At 36.7% G+C, this 19685-nt stretch overlaps 1 protein-coding gene across 1 annotated transcript in view; it reads left to right on the forward strand.

The window, feature by feature from the left end:
• Positions 1-18830, forward strand: part of tun (tungus) — an 84351-nt gene extending 65521 nt beyond the window's left edge. The window contains exons 3-5 of the mRNA XM_067147994.2: positions 1581-1726; positions 1818-1942; positions 16677-18830. Coding sequence (XP_067004095.2) covers positions 1581-1726; positions 1818-1942; positions 16677-16783 — 378 coding nt within the window. The 3' untranslated portion in view covers positions 16784-18830. The remainder of the gene's footprint in view (positions 1-1580; positions 1727-1817; positions 1943-16676) is intronic.
• The last annotated feature ends 855 nt before the right edge of the window (positions 18831-19685 follow it).

Raw genomic sequence — 19685 nt, forward strand, 5'->3', positions numbered from 1 at the left:
ATCATCGCCATAAGACATATCTGTGTCAGTGCGACGTAAAGACAATAGCAAAAAAAAATAATAATAAATAAATAAAAATCTGCAGGCCTTCGGGCTGAGCACCTGTCGCTTAGTAGGCCAAGGCCCTTCAAGGGCTGTAGTGCCATGGGGTTTGGGGTATAATATAATATAATATAATATAATATAATAATAGTCTAAGGTAACATATGCATGTATTTTGATTTGACAACTTTTAGGCTGCCTGGATATCAGTTTCAATGTTTTGTTTTATTCTACCAGATGGCAGGGAAACAGATCTCTATCAGGCAATCTGTGATTGAGTTTTAATTAATTTTCTCAACTAAACGCAAGAGATCTTTTACATGACAACATCATACAACTGGGAGTGCCGAATGGACTTTTTCCTGCCTTTCAGAAATCTTACTACCTCTGCCGGGTTTGAACTCACAATCTTGCGGTCCAGAGGCCAACACTACATCTGATGCACAGAGAGAACTAAAGGTTTAAATTATATTTTGGCATCTATATATTAAATTTTTTTATGGAAACTAAAGTCAGTCAGTCCGGCCATTCTATCCGGTCGATTTCCTTCATTTTGTTTACTGAAAGATATTCATGCACAGATTTGTCATCGGGTACTATAAATCAATTAACTTCCGCCTTCCTCAAATTATTTGATTTTTCAAATTTTTGTCTTTTTGAAGCAATCATATCTTTGGTTCTAATTGAGATACAGAGTTTATTTTGGCCTAAGAACACTCAGTGGATCAAGCTCTTTCATTTCAGCTGTTAACTATTCAAATTGGTTGATTCTGAGGAAAGTTATGAGTGCACATTCAATTTGACGTCTCATTTCTTCAACATTTTTTCTCATTGAAGCAATCATATCTTTTGTTCTAATTGAGGTACGCAGTTCATTTTGGTCTAAAAATACTCAGTGGATCGAGCACTTTCTTTGGAGGCAATAACTACTGAAATAGGTGTAATCTGAGAAAAGTTATGAGTACATTTGTCTTCATGACGAAGATCTTTGAAGGACTTGTTAAGAGTTGGCGCGTAGTGTTGTTCCAAGGAACGTTTAATTCAATTTCCTTGTGTGATGTATTTTCAAGTGTTTTGTTGACATAATATTACATTCTATTACCACACAGATCATGTGCTTTATTTCATTAACTCGAAACTTTGCAAATACATCTGTGAGGATAGTAACAAACAACACCACACTTTGTACATTGCGGGCGGAGCCAGTGGGAAACTGGTAGTTGTTCTGTGAATTTAAACCTCTTGACATTATTGGAAAAGTTGTAATTTTTGTAGTAGAGCAAGGTCTTTGCAGACTTGTTAAGTTTTTCTACAATTTGTCTCATTTTGCAAGGCATAAAGCCAAAATATTATGTCCAGTATTCCGGACTGTAAACATATGAAGCAAATACAATAGAGATATTTTTTTAGCCCTGTCTGTGATCAACATACACAGGTTTTGCGCCTAAAAATACAGTAAAAAGGGTTAATATTGTGATTCTAAAATTTTACTTCTCTGTGAAGATTGTAACAATTTATTCAACCCTTTATTTTTACAGGACTATCATGTGCTGTTCCTGTACACACCCGATGACAGATGTTTGGTGTATGATCTCGACTCTGAACTACCATACCCTACTTACTTCCACAAGTATGTTACAGAAACGTTCCGCACTGACCACATTTTGAAACCAGAGTATTTCAGGTGAGAATGTATTGAAGAAACAAATACACTGGTTTTGGTTTTGTCTGTCTAAAATATATCTTAATCTTTGGGGAATATTTTACTGTTTTAGGTATTTCCGTGTAATTCCAGCATCTCTGTTTCTTCAACATTTTGCATCAGACAGGCGCCACATGAAACGTTCTGACGGCTCTTGGATCAAACCACCTCCTGACTATCCTCCTATCACTTCTGCAGGTTGGTTTGTTTCGACTTTTTGTCTCTGCCTACAAAGAAAAATACTATATTCATCAGTAGGACTTGGATGGTTAGGAAAAGTCATATTTTTTTCTTTGTCTCTATTTTCTTGTCTGATTGGATTTTGGTGCAAATCAGGTGATTATTGTCACAATTAAGTAATTTTAATTTGTCATATAAATGCATATTTTGGCTTTTTTTGCCATAAAGTCATATTTTGAGCTATTTTAGTAGAAACGTCATATTTCGGTCATATTTCGGCGGTTTGACGACAGCTGTAGGTATGCAAAATCATCTTCAACTTACCGAATGCGAACTAGTGTTTACAAAACTGCTTCTCGGTAAGTTTATCATGCTGTTGATACAAGTCGAATAGTGGAATAACCAACCCGCTGTACTCGGCAGCCCGGTCTCCCAGGTAGAGACAGAAACAATCCGGAAAATCCCATCCCAGCAGTGAGCTAATAACTTCTGGTAATCGCTCTCTTGTCTTAGTTCAGATATTAGAACCTCAACCTCCTTTCACTTACACAAGCGTTAGTTTACAGTAAATTGTATCCCAGCACACATTCCAGTATGCCTAAGGAAAAGTCTTCTACTAATGTTAAGTTACGAAGCTTTGTTAAGGAATTTGCAGAAGAATATTTCTGTACAAACGGTTTAGTTCTATTTTGCAAGTTGTGTGAAGTGAAAGTCGTGGCTGAAAAACGTTTTAATGTGCAACAACATTGTGACACGGCGAAACACAGCAACAATGTCAAACGACAACATGTCGATAAGAAAGGCAGCAATTGATATTCAATAAGGTTGTTACATCTTCAGCGATGGACAGATGTTCAGATTTTTCAAAGGAACTTTGTGAGATGATGGTGTCTGCAAACATTCCTCTAAACAAGGTGAACAATACCCATTTCAGGAATTTTCTGGAGAAATACACTAAAAAATCTGTTCCTACGGAATCAACACTGCGAAAAAACTATTTATCGCGTTGCTATGAAGATACTCTAAATCGAACACGACACGGTGTAGCAGACAATAAGATTTGGATATCTATTGATGTGATGATGGACACTGCAGGCAGATATATAGGGAATGTAATTATTGGAACACTCCATGCTGATCGCCCTGGGGATATTTTTCTACTAACCTCAGAAGTTTTAGAGAGAGCAAATCATTCAATGATTGCAATTCTTTTTAATAATGCACTAAAAATTTTGTGGAAGGATGAAATTAAGCGGGAAAACGTTCTTCTCTTTGTTACCGATGCTGCTCCGTACATGGTGAAAGCTGCTGAAGGCCTCAAGCTGTTTTATCCAAGAATAATTCACGTCACTTGCCTTGCGCATGCTCTGCATAGGGTGGCAGAAGAAATTCGTGGACATTTTCATGAAGTCGATCATTTAATATCTTCACAATTAAGTATTTATTTATTTTCCACCTAGTCGATACAATGATTGCTTAAGGCAATTTTTAATGGTCAAAAGTGGTACATGTTTCGTATATTATCAACATCTTCAGCCACATAACACTGTTTAGATGAAAAATATATAAAATTGACAAAGTAATGCTTTAGAGGAAGTGTCCTTAAAATTAACATAAGATTGACAAGATTAAAACAAACAAATAACTCAAGAGAAAATATATAAATTATTTCTACAATAGAAAGCAGTCGTCAAGGAAACACTTGTACAATATTCCATAGAGAAATTGTCCTAATAAATATTCTTTTCTTAATAATTCATGAAAAAAGATCAATTTATAAATTAAAAATTATACAATTTATAAGTAATTATCGAAATGAAGAAATCCTGATATCACAGTGCGGCTCTTATTATTAATGTAGATTAAAATATAACTAATTCCTATTTGTCAAATCTTATTAAGCCTGCTTTCCTTTGGAACAGTAACTCCTGTCATTCTTTCACAGTTTTGCGCCGGGTGTAATATTGATGATGCGTTCTTCCTTGCTCTTGCACCTGAGGAGGTGGAGGAGCGGGGGATATAGGTGTGTCAAGAACTTCCTTGCTGTCACCTATAGCTTCAACTGAGGAGGAATAAGCTGTAGGGCTATCTGTAGGTGGAGAAATTCCAATTCTTTTTTCGTGATCCTTATTGTAGAAATAATTTATATATTTTCTCTTGAGTTATTTGTTTGTTTTAATCTTGTCAATCTTATGTTAATTTTAAGGACACTTCCTCTAAAGCATTACTTTGTCAATTTTATATATTTTTCATCTAAACAGTGTTATGTGGCTGAAGATGTTGATAATATACGAAACATGTACCACTTTTGACCATTAAAAATTGCCTTAAGCAATCATTGTATCGACTAGGTGGAAAATAAATAAATACTTAATTGTGAATCTATTGAAGTGCGATACGGACCATGAAGCTGATTTTATGTAAACATTTAATATCTAACGTCAAAAAAAAAAATTTGAAAGCACCACTGCGGGTTGCGACTTTCAAGGAGTTAGCTCCTTCGACGCCACACTCTCCACAGCCAGTTCTTACTAGGTGGGGGACGTGGCTCGATGCTGCCGCGTATTATTGCATAAACTACTCCACTATCAAAAACATTGTTAACGGCTTCAACAAAGATGATGCCTCTTCTATCAAGATTGCCCAGGAATTGTTTTCCAACAGTTTGTCAGATAGTTTGGCATATATTAAGTCGAACTTTGGAAATATATCGAGTGCAATTACTTGTTTAGAATCTGCTGGCTTAGAAATTCATGCAAATATTGACATTGTGAGAAGTGTTGAACTTTCAGTACAACAATCACATGGAATAGTTGGTGACAGTGTAAAACGGAAACTTCAAAATGTGCTTAATCGAAATGATGGTTTTCACTGTGTGTGCAAGGTAAATGATGTTCTTAGAGGAGAAGGTACCAGTACACTTCAAGACGAGTGCATACTCGACAGCAGTGATTTAACATTATTTAAATATGCACCAATAACGTCTTGTGATGTAGAAAGGAGCTTCTCCTCTTACAAGAATGTGTTAAGTGATAATTGGAGGTCTTTCGCGCCTGATGCTTTGAAGATGAATCTTGTCATACGCTTCAATTCCACCCGCGGAGAAGAATGAAAAAGGTACGTGAGTCTGCAGTATAGGCTCTGACGCCCTACCATAATGTACTGAAACACATCTATTTAATTTGTTTCTTGGTGCTCAGTTTAAACTTTAACGCATTTGAATAATGTTAATGAAATCTGGGCTTAAACGTTCCAAAATATTTTTTTTAAATAGATTGCTTTCTAGTTTTCTCGTATTTCAAACCACCAATGCAGGGTGCAAACATGGACTTTTACAATGTTGTGTGATCTGATAACCTTAGCGAACTTAGTTCACAAAAGTTTGATAAGTGAATCAAGGGTAATAGACTGAATAATTGCTGCACATGTATATTCAGAAAACTAATATTAAAGTAAGAATAAAGAATTTAGTTAACAAATATGTATCAGAGAAATTACCGTTCTGATTTGTAATTTATTTTAAAATACCCATATTTTGATTAATCATTTTCGGGTCATATTTTGTCATTTTTACGTCATATTTCGTCACTTTTAAGGTCATATTTCCTCATTTTTGAGGTCATATTTGCTTGCTTATTTGGGCTATTTTTAGGTCTTAAACATCCAAGCCCTATTCATCAGTATTGATTAAGTGATATTACAGTTAGATATTGAAATGGTTGAATATGCCAGTCAATATGTTGTAATTTGTGTTTCAATTAATTAAGCATCATACATGTTTTGACCTCTTTTTAGGGCTTCCTTGGTGTGATTCTTTAGATTAACATCTTTTTAAAAATTTAAGTAATGGGATGGAATAAACAATTGTAAATCAAGCCATATAGAGAGAGCATGAAAAGGAACACAAGGTACGATAAACACAGTAAGAGCCATAGAAAGAAGAGATAAGAACAGATGTGAAACCACAAAAGAGTAAAGACAATTTCCATATATTCGTGCACTTCCATCTTCAAATAATAGATTGGTTCTCTACTTAACAGTCTCATGACTACATACATTTCTTCTCAGCCCCCGATGAACTTCTATCTCACAATTACAGAGTTTTCTGACATTCCCACCTAATCAATACTATACATGTTGTAAAATTTATTTACCATGAACCTACTATGCTGGCGTAGCAGGGGGAGAGGTGATACTCCCACGTGGAGCATCCCAGGTGGCGAATAGGGGGGTCCTAACCGGCTTGCCGGCGGACTTGAGGGAAATAAAATACCTCTCATGGACCAAACACACAACCCCCTGTGGGTGGGGGATGCAGACGAAGAATACAGCCATGGTATCCCCTGGCTGCCGTAAGAGGTGACTAAAAGGGGCAGCCAAAAGATGATCAAATTAGAAACATGAAACTACTTGTGATTAGTACCACCACACGCGGAACATCATGGGTCTCTTTTACTTGCACGTAGTACCACTATGTTAGGTACCAAGTAGGTTTATGAATATTAGCAACAGAGTGTGTTGCCGGTTTCTACAGTACCTGTGATTAGTACCACTTTAGGAGTGACACCATGGTTCTGGCTTGCCTATGATTAGTACCCACTATATGAGGAACACCATGGGATAGTGCGGGTCCCTGTGGTTAGTACACGTATGTGATGAACACCATAGGTTTGCTTTGCCTGTAAATGGTGTCGCAATGTGCAAAACGCCATAGGTCTGTATTCCATGTGCGATTTTCATTACGTGTGAGTAGTACCGCACTGTGTGGAATGCCGCGAGTCTACACTACTTTTGATTAGTACCGCAACATTACAAATACCATGGTTCTACTTTCCTAGCGATAAGTACCAACATGAGGGGCTGATGACTTGAATTTTGGACCCCTTTAGACTAAAAGCATCATCGATTCAGTATTATGCTATACACGCAGTCCCGTGGTCAGTAATACTATTGTTTCACGTCAGTTTCTGTTAATGCGAGACATTGCGGGTTGGATCCACTGATTGTTTTAAATTCATATCCATTCATTCATTCTTCATCCTCATGTTTTGGTTCTGGTCAGTGGAGGATTTTGGACTTTTAATTTGTCATTCCATTTTGTCTCATTTCATACCATTAGGGGCTGATGACCTAGATGTTAGGCCCCTTTAAACAACAAGCATCATCATAATCATCAAAATTTATTTATTTGCATCTAAATTGCAATACTAGTTTCAGTCCATGGATTATTCTCAGTTGCTTACACTAACAATTAAAATAGTACATTCACAATCATTAGAAAACACTTTCTTTGAGTTCGTCATATTTTACAGTCCATGTTTTATTTTACTAGCATCCATGGCTAAATGGTTAGCGTGTTGGCCTTTGGTCACAGGGGTCCTGGGTTCGATTACCAGCAGGGTCAGGAATTTTAACCATCATTGGTTAATTTTGCTAGCACAGGGGGTGGGTGTATGTGTCGTCTTCATCATCATTTCATCCTCATCACGACGCGCAGGTCGCCTACTGGAGTCAAATCTGAAGACCTGCACCTGGCGAGCCGAACATGACCTCGGACACTCCCGGCACTAAAAGCCATACGCCATTATTATTATTATTATTATTATTATTATTATTATTATTATTATTATTATTATTATTATTATTATTATTATTATTATTATTATTAACTAGCATATCACCATCTGTTGGGTTAAAACTCGAACTTTTATAAATTCACTGCCTTAAAATTTAGTAACCAGTTTGTTTAATTTGTTGCACTAATGATTAAAAGAGTACATTCACAATCATTAAAAACCATTTTCTTTGAGTTATTGTATGTATTAATCTATATATATAAAATAAGAGTTTTGTCTGTGCATTGCTCAGAATTTGAAAAGAATGGTATTTCTGTATCAGTCATGTCCACAGTAACAAGGAAATGTACTTTTTACTTTTCCGTAATGTCTGTCTGTCTGTCTGTCTGTACACGCATCACAAGAAAATGGCTGAAGAGAATTTAATGAAAATCGGATGTATATCGGGGGATGAGCCACTACAATGTAGGCTGTAAATCACTTTTTACTCGCTGAGTGAAATGGTAGTTATGGGGAAGGCCTAAAATTCAATTCTCAAATATTTATATTATTAGTGGTCCTATTGATAAATACTATATAACTAAAGTTACATAGAATTAAATTTCCGATCATTTATGTCTTATACATTTTTACCGTACCGGCTATGATAACACAGATATTAACGAATTTCGATTTTTGTTGCTAAGTCCACATCAACGCCGAGCCACGAGTAAATGGGTGAACAGAATTTAATGAAAATCAGTATATAGAGTCGGGGAAGAAGAAGCTATAGTCTAAGCTATAAACAATTTTACTGACCCTGCACGAAATGGTAGTTTAGGGGTAGGTGCCTAAAATTTAATTCTTAAATAGTATGTTATTGGTCCTATAGAAAAGTACTACATAATAAAAGTTATAGAGAGTACAATTTTCGATCATTTATGTTTTATTCAGTTTTACCGTACCGACTATGATAAGAGTAGTATTTCAGAGTCGGAAGAAAACTAAATGTGAAGGCCTACAACTCAACTCCGATAGATGGGATTACTGTTGCGTACCAAGTATAACAGCCTGACTGAATATTGGCGGGAAATAACTGGGGAGTTAGAAAACTTTTTTCTTTAGCATGCCATTCCTCTGGTTCATACATTGTCTGATATTGCTGGTACGTTACACACGGGTTCATCATAGTACTCCAGCTATTCGATCCCTACTCTGACGTGCTGTTTTGAATGAGCAGTGTGCACATTTGGCAGAGGCTCACTTAGTAATATTAGTATGACCCGGTCTAGAATTACAATTTAGGCCTATTCCAAATTATAGCATCACAATTCACTAAATAATTCAAAATTCAACCCTGAAAAGAGCAGTTCGTTAAGAAAAGCATCGTTCTCTTCACTTTTATTAAATTCTACATCATTTTATTCCAAATTAGCAGTGAAGATGGGTTTTCTCTTCTGGCTTGGAGGAAGAATTTGCCTTCAAGTAAGATAGATTTTTCTGCCGCCAGTGTAGTGAAATGAGATTTTCTGACTCATCGGGTACTCCCAGGAAACAGATTAGTAAAAGGGCATAGATTTGTCCTGGGACTCTCCACTATTCGACTCTGTTTGATCGGCATCATAGTACTGTTCGTTAAAAGTGAGAAAATTCTTGGTTTTTCATTTGATTGAGTATTTCACATTGCTTTTAATCGCACCATTCCTAACATCATTGTAATGACCTATGTTCATTTCACTTGGGAAAACTACTAAGACAGTCTTTCTGAGGATGTAAAAAAGCAGGTGGAAAGTGAGTGTCTGCCATTATAATGAAAAGTCTCCAACCTGCAAGTGGACCTACCATTACAATGAAAATTCCCTAACCCAGTCTTCATATGAGAAAAGACGTTTGGTGATTTCCCTATCGTGTTTCTAGGGTAACGTAAGAGCTATGCAATATAATACAATCGTATGTAATATATGACAATAACTCAAAGAAAATGGTTTTTAATGATTGTAAATGTACTATTTTAGTAGTTAGTGTAAGCAACTGAGGAGGATGATCCATAGATTGAAACTAGTATTGCAATTTAGATGTAAATAAATCAATTTTACAATATATATAGTATTGATTAGTTGGGAATGTCGGAAAACTCTGTAATTGTGAGTCATAAACCATCAATATGGAAAAAGGAAACTAATCACACATGAGCTTGTGTATCTGCTTCCCAGCTTCATCAGGAGGGCAGGCTTCAACATTCATGAAGGGTCCATCTCAACAGATCTCGAGTCTTGATACAGGAAGTGCATGATAAGAAGAAAGCCAAATAAACACAGGCAAAGGGAAGAGACATAAAATAAAGATGGATACAGGTGGTAAAAGACCAAGAACACAGGGAAAGCATAAAGGGAGAAAAGGGTCCCAGTGGGCCAATATAAGTAATGAAAAGGAACACACAATAGGATAAACACAATAGCAGCAATAGAAGGAGAAGACAAAGACAAACATCAAACCATAAAAGGCGAACGACAATATTCACATCATCATATTATGCTATTGTCAAATAGAAGGGCTGCCACCTTGTAAATCCCAGTTCTTCTATTACCTATTACTTCTTATCCCCATGATAAAATCCTTTCGTCATCCCATCTTCATCAGGAGGGTGAGCATCAACACTTGTTGAGTAGCCATCTTGCGACATTGAAGAATTGTATTATTTACCATCCCCATGTGGTCAGTTGTTATAGCAATTGGTCATCTCCTTTGTTGAGAATATATAATGGGCATATTTTAAAAAAATTGTATGAAAGTTTACAGAGATAGGGTAGGTTCTCCATATTATTCCAGTAATGTATCACCAGTATGGATATACAGTATGCAACAAAACAAACAGTACTGTAATTACAAACTGCTCTGAACATCCCGATATGTCATTATAACATGCATGGTGATGAAACAGCACGTGTTAAAAATGTGCACCCTTACGTCTCGCACATTGTTCGTAATGTTGTGGAACGTGTTGATAAGCACAGGTTGCTGCAAGAACACAAAAATTGGCTGTATCTTCTCTCGTAATTTGGGAACATTCCTAGGTTGGTCTTCTGATCAGAAAAGGGATTCTTTCAGCATGCCATGAGTTACAAGAAAAGATAGAGTAATTTTTTGTGTCACTGCACCAACATTTGTTCATAGACAAGTTCGACAATCTACAGTATCATTATGAACAATGCAAGAGATGCGAGGGTGCACATTTTGAACGCAGTTAGATATGCTTTGCCATCATCACCGTGCATGTTGTAATTACATATCTTGATGTTTTACCGCATACTGTATTAACTACATACTGTAGATAAGATGGCAAGACGGACAGTACCGCTTTAATCAGTTATGCCTCACTGTCTCAAAGTTTTTATGGGGGATGTGTAAATATCTCGCTTTGGCAGATGAAAATATTTGTTTCATAAACACAACTTTAATTGTAAGAGAAAAGCATTTCTCACCCCGTCAGTCTTCACTTCGATTGTAGGTGTCGTCTGGCTAACTCGCAGGTTTGAAGGTTGAAGAGTAAATTGTCAGAGTTATTGAAGTGTCATAATTAAACAATAAATAAAAGAAACAGTATCCTTGCACCTCTAACCAAGAGTTGTACCTAAAAGTTTAATTCTAGACAATTTAGGTGAGAAATATGAGTGAAGGTGAAAAATGACTTTCTGCCCATCTCTGTGCTCATGTCTTTAAAAAATTACTGCTCTAGACGTATTAAGACAGATGTTTTGAATATTTTAGTTTGTTTTTATTATACTTCTGTGAGTTACCTTAAACAGTAGTCTTGCCATTTCAAGGGCCCGGGATTTTTTTACAGTTAGCTTTACGTTGCACCGACACAGTTAAGTCTTACGGCAACAATGGGATAGGAAAGGGTGAGGATTAGGAAGGAAGAAACCATGGCCTTACTTAAAATACAGCCCCAGCATTTGCGTGGTGTGAAAATGGGAAACGGAGAACCATCTTCAAGGGTGTTAACAGTGGGGTTCGAACCCACTATCTCCCGAATGCAAGTTCACAGCTGCGCGAACCTAACAGCACGGCCATTTGCTCAGTGACCTGGAAGAAATTCTCTTAGTTAACTTTAAAAGAAATCACTCCATCAATGCAAAACTCAAGACACTACCAGACAGTGAACCGCCTGGAGGCTTTATATGCAGCTGAAAGTTTGACCTGATAAAAACAGGATTGGTCAAGAAGTTGGAACTAGTGGAGAGAAAGATTATGAGGAAGATACTGGAACCCCAAAGAACAGAGGATAGATCATATAGAAAGGAAAGAAAGGAAACCAAGAATTATATTTCAAGGTGGAAAAGATCTCAGATACCATCCAGAAGAGGAGAGCCATTTTCTTCAGACATATCTACAGAATGAACCTGTGAAAACTGACCAGTCAGATAAGATTTTTAGAGATCAGTGCACTGGTACCAGGAGGTGAAGAAAGACCTGGAAGGACTGGGAATAGCCAGGCTGAGTGGCTCAGACGGTTGACGCGCTGGCCTTCTGACCCCAACTTGGCAGGTTCAATCCTGGCTCAGTCCAGTGGTATTTGAAGGTGCTCAAATACGTCAGCCTCATGTCAGTAGATTTATGGGCATCTAAAAGAACTCCTGTGGGATTACATTCTGGCACCTCAGCGTTTCCAAAAATCATTAAAGTATTTAGTGAGACGTAAAGCAAATAACATGATGGTGAAATGGGAATCTAAGGAACGGAAATCAGCAACAGGGATGCTTACAAGTCGAGGATCAAGGCCACAAAGAGGTTTGAAGGAAAAGTTTGATCCCGTACCCAACTGCCATGGACAGAAGAAAGGAGGAGATTACAGAGTTAAAGGATGAAGGAGTACTGGACGAGGATTAAAGCCCAGAAACAGATGAAGCTGAATTTGAATTAACGTGGTCCATAGTCAGCCAAAACGAAAGAAGAAAAAAGGAAATCTCATGTTAAGAACATGTACACTATGTAATGTTTATGATAGAAGTTCTTTCAATTAATTCAGTGGTGTTCAGTTTTACAATGGAATTGTTTTCTGTTTTGCAAAATAACTACTTGAAAATATATGTCACTGAAGAAAGAAAGAAAGAAAGAAAGAATGTAGTGCACTCAAAACTCATCTCATTCAACAAGAAGAATCCAACTGATGCAATGGCCTGCATGCAGTCTAGATCTCAACCCACTTGAGCATCTGTGGAACATTTTGGGAAGAAAATTGCTTTTATATATATATACACCACCAACAACAAACATTGCACATCTCAAGATACTTGAGAAGCAATGTAAATTTGTTTCTAAGGAGTTCCTTGCCTGTCTCAAACGGAAGTGGGACTCTGTTACTCCCATAGGTCCAAGGCTTGCTTGACAACATTGTGAGCGTATTTGTAAAATACTCTGTAAAGCAGGATGTTACCCTTCTTACACATAGTCTCAGTGAGAATCTCTCCCCTAACGGGTTAGGGACCATGGTGGATTGTGTAGTCCTAGCCACCTGAGTACAAGGTGGGCCACGTTTCAGTATATATCGAGATGCCCATTTCTATTCCATAGCAACTGGTATCCCGACTCTCAGGACCACTTACTATACCACTCAGCCGTTGCCCATGGATCACAAACTAGGGCACGACTACATTAATACACACCAGTGTTTAAAAATTTTCTCTCCTGGTACATTGGCTATGGCATTCCGTTGTCAAATTAGGTCTGTTGCATCTTCAGTTTACCGACTTGGTACTGCTCATTCTCCTTTCCAGTACCTGTATTATCAAACCAAATATCAATATACTCTTCTCCGTGTATATTTTTAATTTCATTGAAAGAAATTCCAGCCTTAAAATTATGGAAGCTCCAAAATTTGAGTAAATACTAGTCAAGTTTATGGTTGCTTCTATTATGTGTTTGCTTTTTAAGGGTTTCAAAACAGTCAGTTTAGTCAGATGATCTTGCTAAAAAATAATAAATTGTAGCTTTGTAATTTTACTTGTATATCAGTTAGATCAAGCTGTGCACAAGAGTTAAAAGCTGAATGTTGAATAGGTTTGCTTACTGCCCCTTTATTCAAATTACTTGACTTCTGTTAAGAGTGCACATGCTGCATTACTTTTTCTTTAGTTCAGATGCCATTCTGTTTCTTCCTCCATGACCTGTTGATGAATGTGTTGCATGAAGAATATCAAACAGTTCATCATTTGTTGCATAATAGAGTACATTGCCAGTAGTGTTTTTCACAGATCTTATAAGTCTCTTTCTTCCATTGATTGTTATAACTAGGGCTCGGATGTTTAAGACCTAAAAATAGCCCAAATAAGCAAGCAAATATGAACTCAAAAGTGACAAAATATGACCCAAAAATGATTAATCTAAATATGGCCATTTTAAAATAAGTTATAAATCGAAACGGCAATTCCCTTGATACATATTTGTTAAGTGAATTCTTTATTCTTACTTTCATATTAATTTTCTGAATATAGGGCTTACATGTTTAGCAGTTATTCACAGTCTGTCCTCGATTCACTTATCAAACGTTTGTGAATACATACCTATAAAGTACTAAGTTCGCTAAGATTATCAGATCACACAACATTTGAAAAGTTAAAACATGTTTACACCCTTCATTGGTGGTTTGAAATATGGGAAAACTAGTAATCAATCTATTTTTTTAAAAAAAATAATTTGGAACCTTTAAGCCCAGATTACATTAATATTACTCAAATGCGTCAAAGTTTAAATTGAGGACCATGAAACAAATTAAGTAGATGTCTTTTAATACATTATGGTAGGGTGGCAGGGCAAATAGTGCAAACTCACATAACTTTTTCATTTTTCTCCGCGGATGGTATTGAAGTGTATGACAAGATTCATCCTCAAAGTATCAGGCATGGAAGACCTTCAGTTATCACTTAACACATTCTGATAAGAAGAGAAGCTCCTTTCTACGTCACAAGACGTTATTGGTGCATATTTAATTAATATTAAATCACTGCTGTCAAGTATGCACTCATCTTGAAATGTACTGGTACCTTTTCCTCTAAGAACATCATTTATCTTGCCACACACAGCGAAAACCGTCATTTCGATTAAGCGTCTTTTGAAGTTTCCGTTTTACATGGACGCCAACTATTCCATACGATTGTTGTGCTGAAAGTTCAACACTTCTCACAATTTCAATACTTGCACGAATTTCTAAGCTAGCAGCTTCTAAACGAGTAATTGCACTCGATATAATTCCAAAGTTTGACTTAATATATGCCAGATTTTCTGACAAACTGTTGAAAAAAAATCCTGCGCAATCTTGATAGAAGAGGCAAAGTATTCCACTTGTATTAACTACAGATGTGATACGGAAAAGCAGTTTTGTGAATACTAGTTCTCATTCTGAAAGTTGATGATGATTTTGCACAGCTACAGCTGTCGCCAAACTGCCGAAATATGACGTTTCTACGAAAATAGCTCAAAATGTGACCTTATGACAAAAAAAGCCAAAATATGCATTTATATGACAAATAAAAATCACTTAATTCTGACGATAATCAACTGATTTGCACCAAAATCCAATCAGGCAAGAAAATAGAGATAAAGAAAAAATATGACTTTCCTAGTTATAACATTGCTTCATACCCTTCTGTAAACTTTCATTATTCCCTTTGGTCCAAAAGTTTTCAAAGTTTCCATAGATTGTTTTAAAAGATTCATTTGTTTATGGTACTCATCCCATGTAAGATATGCTCTGTTATCTGTCAGTTTATTTTGTAGTACAGAGAAGAGATCATCAAATTTCCCTACTCATTAATGTTTTTGCCAACTCCATACTGAATACACAGTACAGTACAATCACCTTATCAGATCAACTCATGACTGAGAGCTCAATAAACTGAAAATAATATGGTACTAATGAATACCACATGGCTCAGGCGGCAGCACGCCGGCCTCTCACTGATGGGTTCCGTGGTTCAAATCCAAGTCACTCCATGTGAGATTTGTGCTGGATAAAGGGGTGGTGGGACAGATTTTTTTTCCAGGTACTCTGGTTTTCCCTGTCATCTTTCATTCTAGCAACATTCTTCAATATCATTTCATCTGGCAGTCATTAATCATTGACCCAGAGGAGTGCGACAGGCTTTGGCAGCTGGCACAGTTCCTATCCTCACTGCTAGATGGGGGCTTCATTATCTCCATTCCTGACCTTTTTGACACTGGAAACTTCTGCATTATCATGGTTTCTTTAATGCTTTCAATTTTTGCATTGTTGTCGCTTTGCTTACTTGCTGCCAACTGGTTCACGGTTATTGAGTCAGACTAACGAAAGAGATCTGTCATTACTACATTGGCTAAGGAGGTTTGGGAGATTACAAAATTGTACTGACATTTTTGTTTATGACCAGGAATTTATGTTATTATCCACTCTAGTTGAACAATGACATTAAAGACCTGCCATTAACAAGTCTTCCCCATTTTTTAAATACTTTTTTTATTTAAAATGCTATTTATTTGGGGGCATCGAACTAGAAAGATCTTTTGCCCCTACTTCGCACCATATGTTATGAGCCTGCGTGTATTTGGAAATTGCGGAAGTGTAAAGTGTTGAATGTGAGAAAAGAAATGTTAAGGGCGACACAAACACCCAGTCCCCAGGCCAAGGTTATTAATCATTTACAATTAAAAACCCCTGACATGGCCGGGAATCAAACTCGGGGCCACCGGGCGACAGGCGGACGCGTTGCCCCCTACTATGCGGGGCTGGACCTTCCCCATTTTACTTTGTCCATAACATATACGTAATTAAGTTCCTATAATAATACTGTATGTTATTATGTTTAGAGAAGTTAAAAGTATGTCAAATGAGAGAGTGGAAGAATCAGTCAGCAGAGATTATTAGAAGAGGAGAAATTGAGGCTTTATGTGTAACCTCTTCTTAATCAGTTTTTTTTTTGTTTTTTTTTTGTTTGCATTGTTAAGTTTTATACTTTTCTTAGCATAAATTCTAGCATTTAAGTAAAATGTATTTTAGCATTTCTATCTCTCTAAAGCAATTATTATTTAGTTGTGAAGATATACACATTTGAATTTTGTATCCTTTTTTCCTGTTCATTATGTAGAAATATGTTTTTATTGTTTAGTGATTGTTTCAATGATCTCTAGTGTTCTACTTTTAATTTATACACTCTGCTTTGCAGCAAACCCTCACAACCTGGATGACTTTATTAATATGGATCCCACCAAAGGTCTTGGCGAGGTGATGAACCTTACTCAACTTGTTCGCAAGTTCTATCAGCATCCATAGAGCAGTGGACACACACACACACACACTTGAAGAGGAGATGTGTGAGCTAAGACTGTTGGAATGGTGCCCACATGTCCTCGTTTGAATCTTCCTCATCTTCAGTCAAGCTTGTTGCTTTCAAACTACTCGAATATTTCCTTCCCTCTTTTATTACAATAAGGTTTCTGTCTTTCTCATTCTTTACAAAGATTCCTTTTATGTGACTTCAATTTTCTGGATGAAATTATACTGTTATAATTGTCATAATTAATAAAGGGCTTTTTGACTATTTTCTTGTAGTCCTTGTTCATGCCTAAGTGCAGTGATTGGAAGTTCTAATGAAATTTAAAGAGCTTTTCTTAGTAATGGTACATATATCTACATTGTAGACTGTTATGCCTTTCAGCATTCAGTCTGCAAACCTCTGTAAATCCTATTAATGATGATAAAGTAATTTGCAAGCTGATTCTCTATTTAGCACTTGCATATACTATTTTTATCCAAGAATGGAATAAATAAATAAATATACAGATTTCTCTAAGGTACTTGAGATTTTAACCAACAATGTGTTTTATGAGTTGATATTCATAATGTGTGTTCCCCCTCCCCTCTGTACCCCCTTGCAAAAAGTTTGGGAAATATGATAGATCTGAGAATATGACTGTGCTTGTAAATCACCTGACAACCAAATTTTGAGTTCTAGTTAATGCAGGATGGAATTATCACTTGAAAAATCACATAGGAAGCAAGTGAGGAAACTTGAGAACATCTGGTTAAAATGAAAAGAAATGAGTGCTTCCATTGATATTAGTTACCTGGGATAAATGTTAATGATTGGTTATGCAATGTGTTGACTGAAAGTGTGTGATGTTATCAAATTTTTGTTTTATCCAGACTGCTTTAGGCTTCTGTGGCTAGTATCGGATAGCAAGTAGTCTTCTTCCTGGCACCTTAGTTGATGAGATGTCAGAATTTCAGCTACTAGATGCAAACTTTCTCAAGATAGCCTGATAGTCAGCTGAAATGGTCTTAAAGGCAGACGTTAATGACACTAGTTCTAGTTTACTCGAATGAACTCTGTATGAAGTCAGCCATCTGTATTCATCTGCTTGGTAGAAACGTTCTTTGATGCATGGAGGTGTTCTACTTCAAAAATGTGATTGCATCAGTAGCGGCTGGGAAGTATTAGACTGGAGCATGTGTACATTCAACACTCACACAGCTCATAGGTTTCATATGTTTTTCTGTCCAGACCAGGTGATGCTTTTTAAATAAGTGTTTCTCCAAACCTGATAACGCTTTGTTCTCCTGTATTCCTATCTCCTTGAACTCGCACATGCGATTGGCATGTGGGTGAGAGGGGAGTGGAGTGTTTAGGAGGGTCCTTGCTGTTAAAGGAGAAGTAACCATGCATCAATTTGTGCAAGTGCACATGCACATAAAAGTCTGTATCGTATGTATGTTCTACCTGAAATACTTCTTGTAATGTGCACAAGGCATGCTCCCATGTCACCTGGAGCTATCTGTTCAGTTCACTGCGAATTATTTACTTAGTTCCATTTGTACGGTTGCTAAACTGAAATTCTATAGTTTTCAACAAAATTGACAGAAAAGACTAGTGAAATAGGTAACTCAATTGGTAAAATATAAAGAATGTAAATAAATTAAGACTTGTTTTCAGGATTGTTTTAAGGCTGTCAAATGGCAGTTATTTTGTGGTGTGTCGGGCTGAGTGGCTCAGACGGTTGAGGTTCTGGCCTTCTGGCCCCAACTTGGCAGGTTCGATCCTGGCTCAGTCCGGTGGTATTTGAAGGTGCTCAAATACGTCAGCCTCGTGTCGGTAGATTTACTGGCACGTAAAAGAACTCCTGTGGGACAAAATTCCGGCACCTCGGCATCTCCAAAAACCGTAAAAGAGTAGTTAGTGGGACATAAAGCCAATAACATTAAATTTTGTTGTGTGGTTACCAGCCCTAGTCAATAAATAAATTTAATGTGCAGGGGTGTGTTTTGTCCATGATTGAAAATATTTGAAGTGCTTCTGTAATCATAAATGTTATTTTTTAAAAGTGTGTTGTGCATGAAGACCTGTTTTATTATTATTTAAACCTGAAATTTGGAGCATCTGTGAGGTAAACACTAACCACTATTAAGAGTTAGATAGACTGTTTGTAGCTTTGAATGCTCTTCCCTCCAAAAAAACATCAATAATCAAAAGTTTCCTGACCATATTTTAAGTATGCTCTCCCAACTGAAATCATTGCCAGCCACCACTTGGTTGCATGCATATTGGTCAACACTTGCCACTGATTAGAAGCCTTGTCCAGTATATTGATTATTCCCTACTGGGAAAAAGAACTATGTAGGTATGACTTTTTTCGTCTCTTCACTCTTAGTGAAAGGCATACTAAGAGATTTTGGACTTGCAGAAGGGAGTGTAGTGTGGGAGGGAAAGAAACTTCAATGGTCATGCGTTGGCTTGGAGATCCACGGCTAGAACATAAGAAGTAAGAGGGTGCATGTGTATTAAGAAACTTTACATACACTACATTATTCAAATTAAAAATGTATTTGCAACCACTAGTCAGAAATATAAGACCAAACCTATTCATACATTATTATGGGAAGGGTGTAGGAAATTATACAAACTGGAGGAAATTGGCGTGGTGTAAAATTAAGGGGGCTATGGATACCATTTATGAAATAAGACTACTTTTTACATTTTTATAATGCTTAGTTTACTAGAAAGGGATCTTTGATCTTGTCTATTTCAGTCTGATTCTCAGTCTTCTCTTCTGTCTAAAAGAACTACCGGTAACTTATAAGATCTTTTCTCAAGTGATTTTCTATATCTGATTAAGACCATGGTTGATATTGTTATCTATACTAATATTATAAAGCAGAAAAAATTTGTATATTTGTT

This window comes from Anabrus simplex, chromosome 5, assembly GCF_040414725.1.
Source record: "Anabrus simplex isolate iqAnaSimp1 chromosome 5, ASM4041472v1, whole genome shotgun sequence".
Lineage (NCBI taxonomy): Eukaryota > Metazoa > Arthropoda > Insecta > Orthoptera > Tettigoniidae > Anabrus > Anabrus simplex.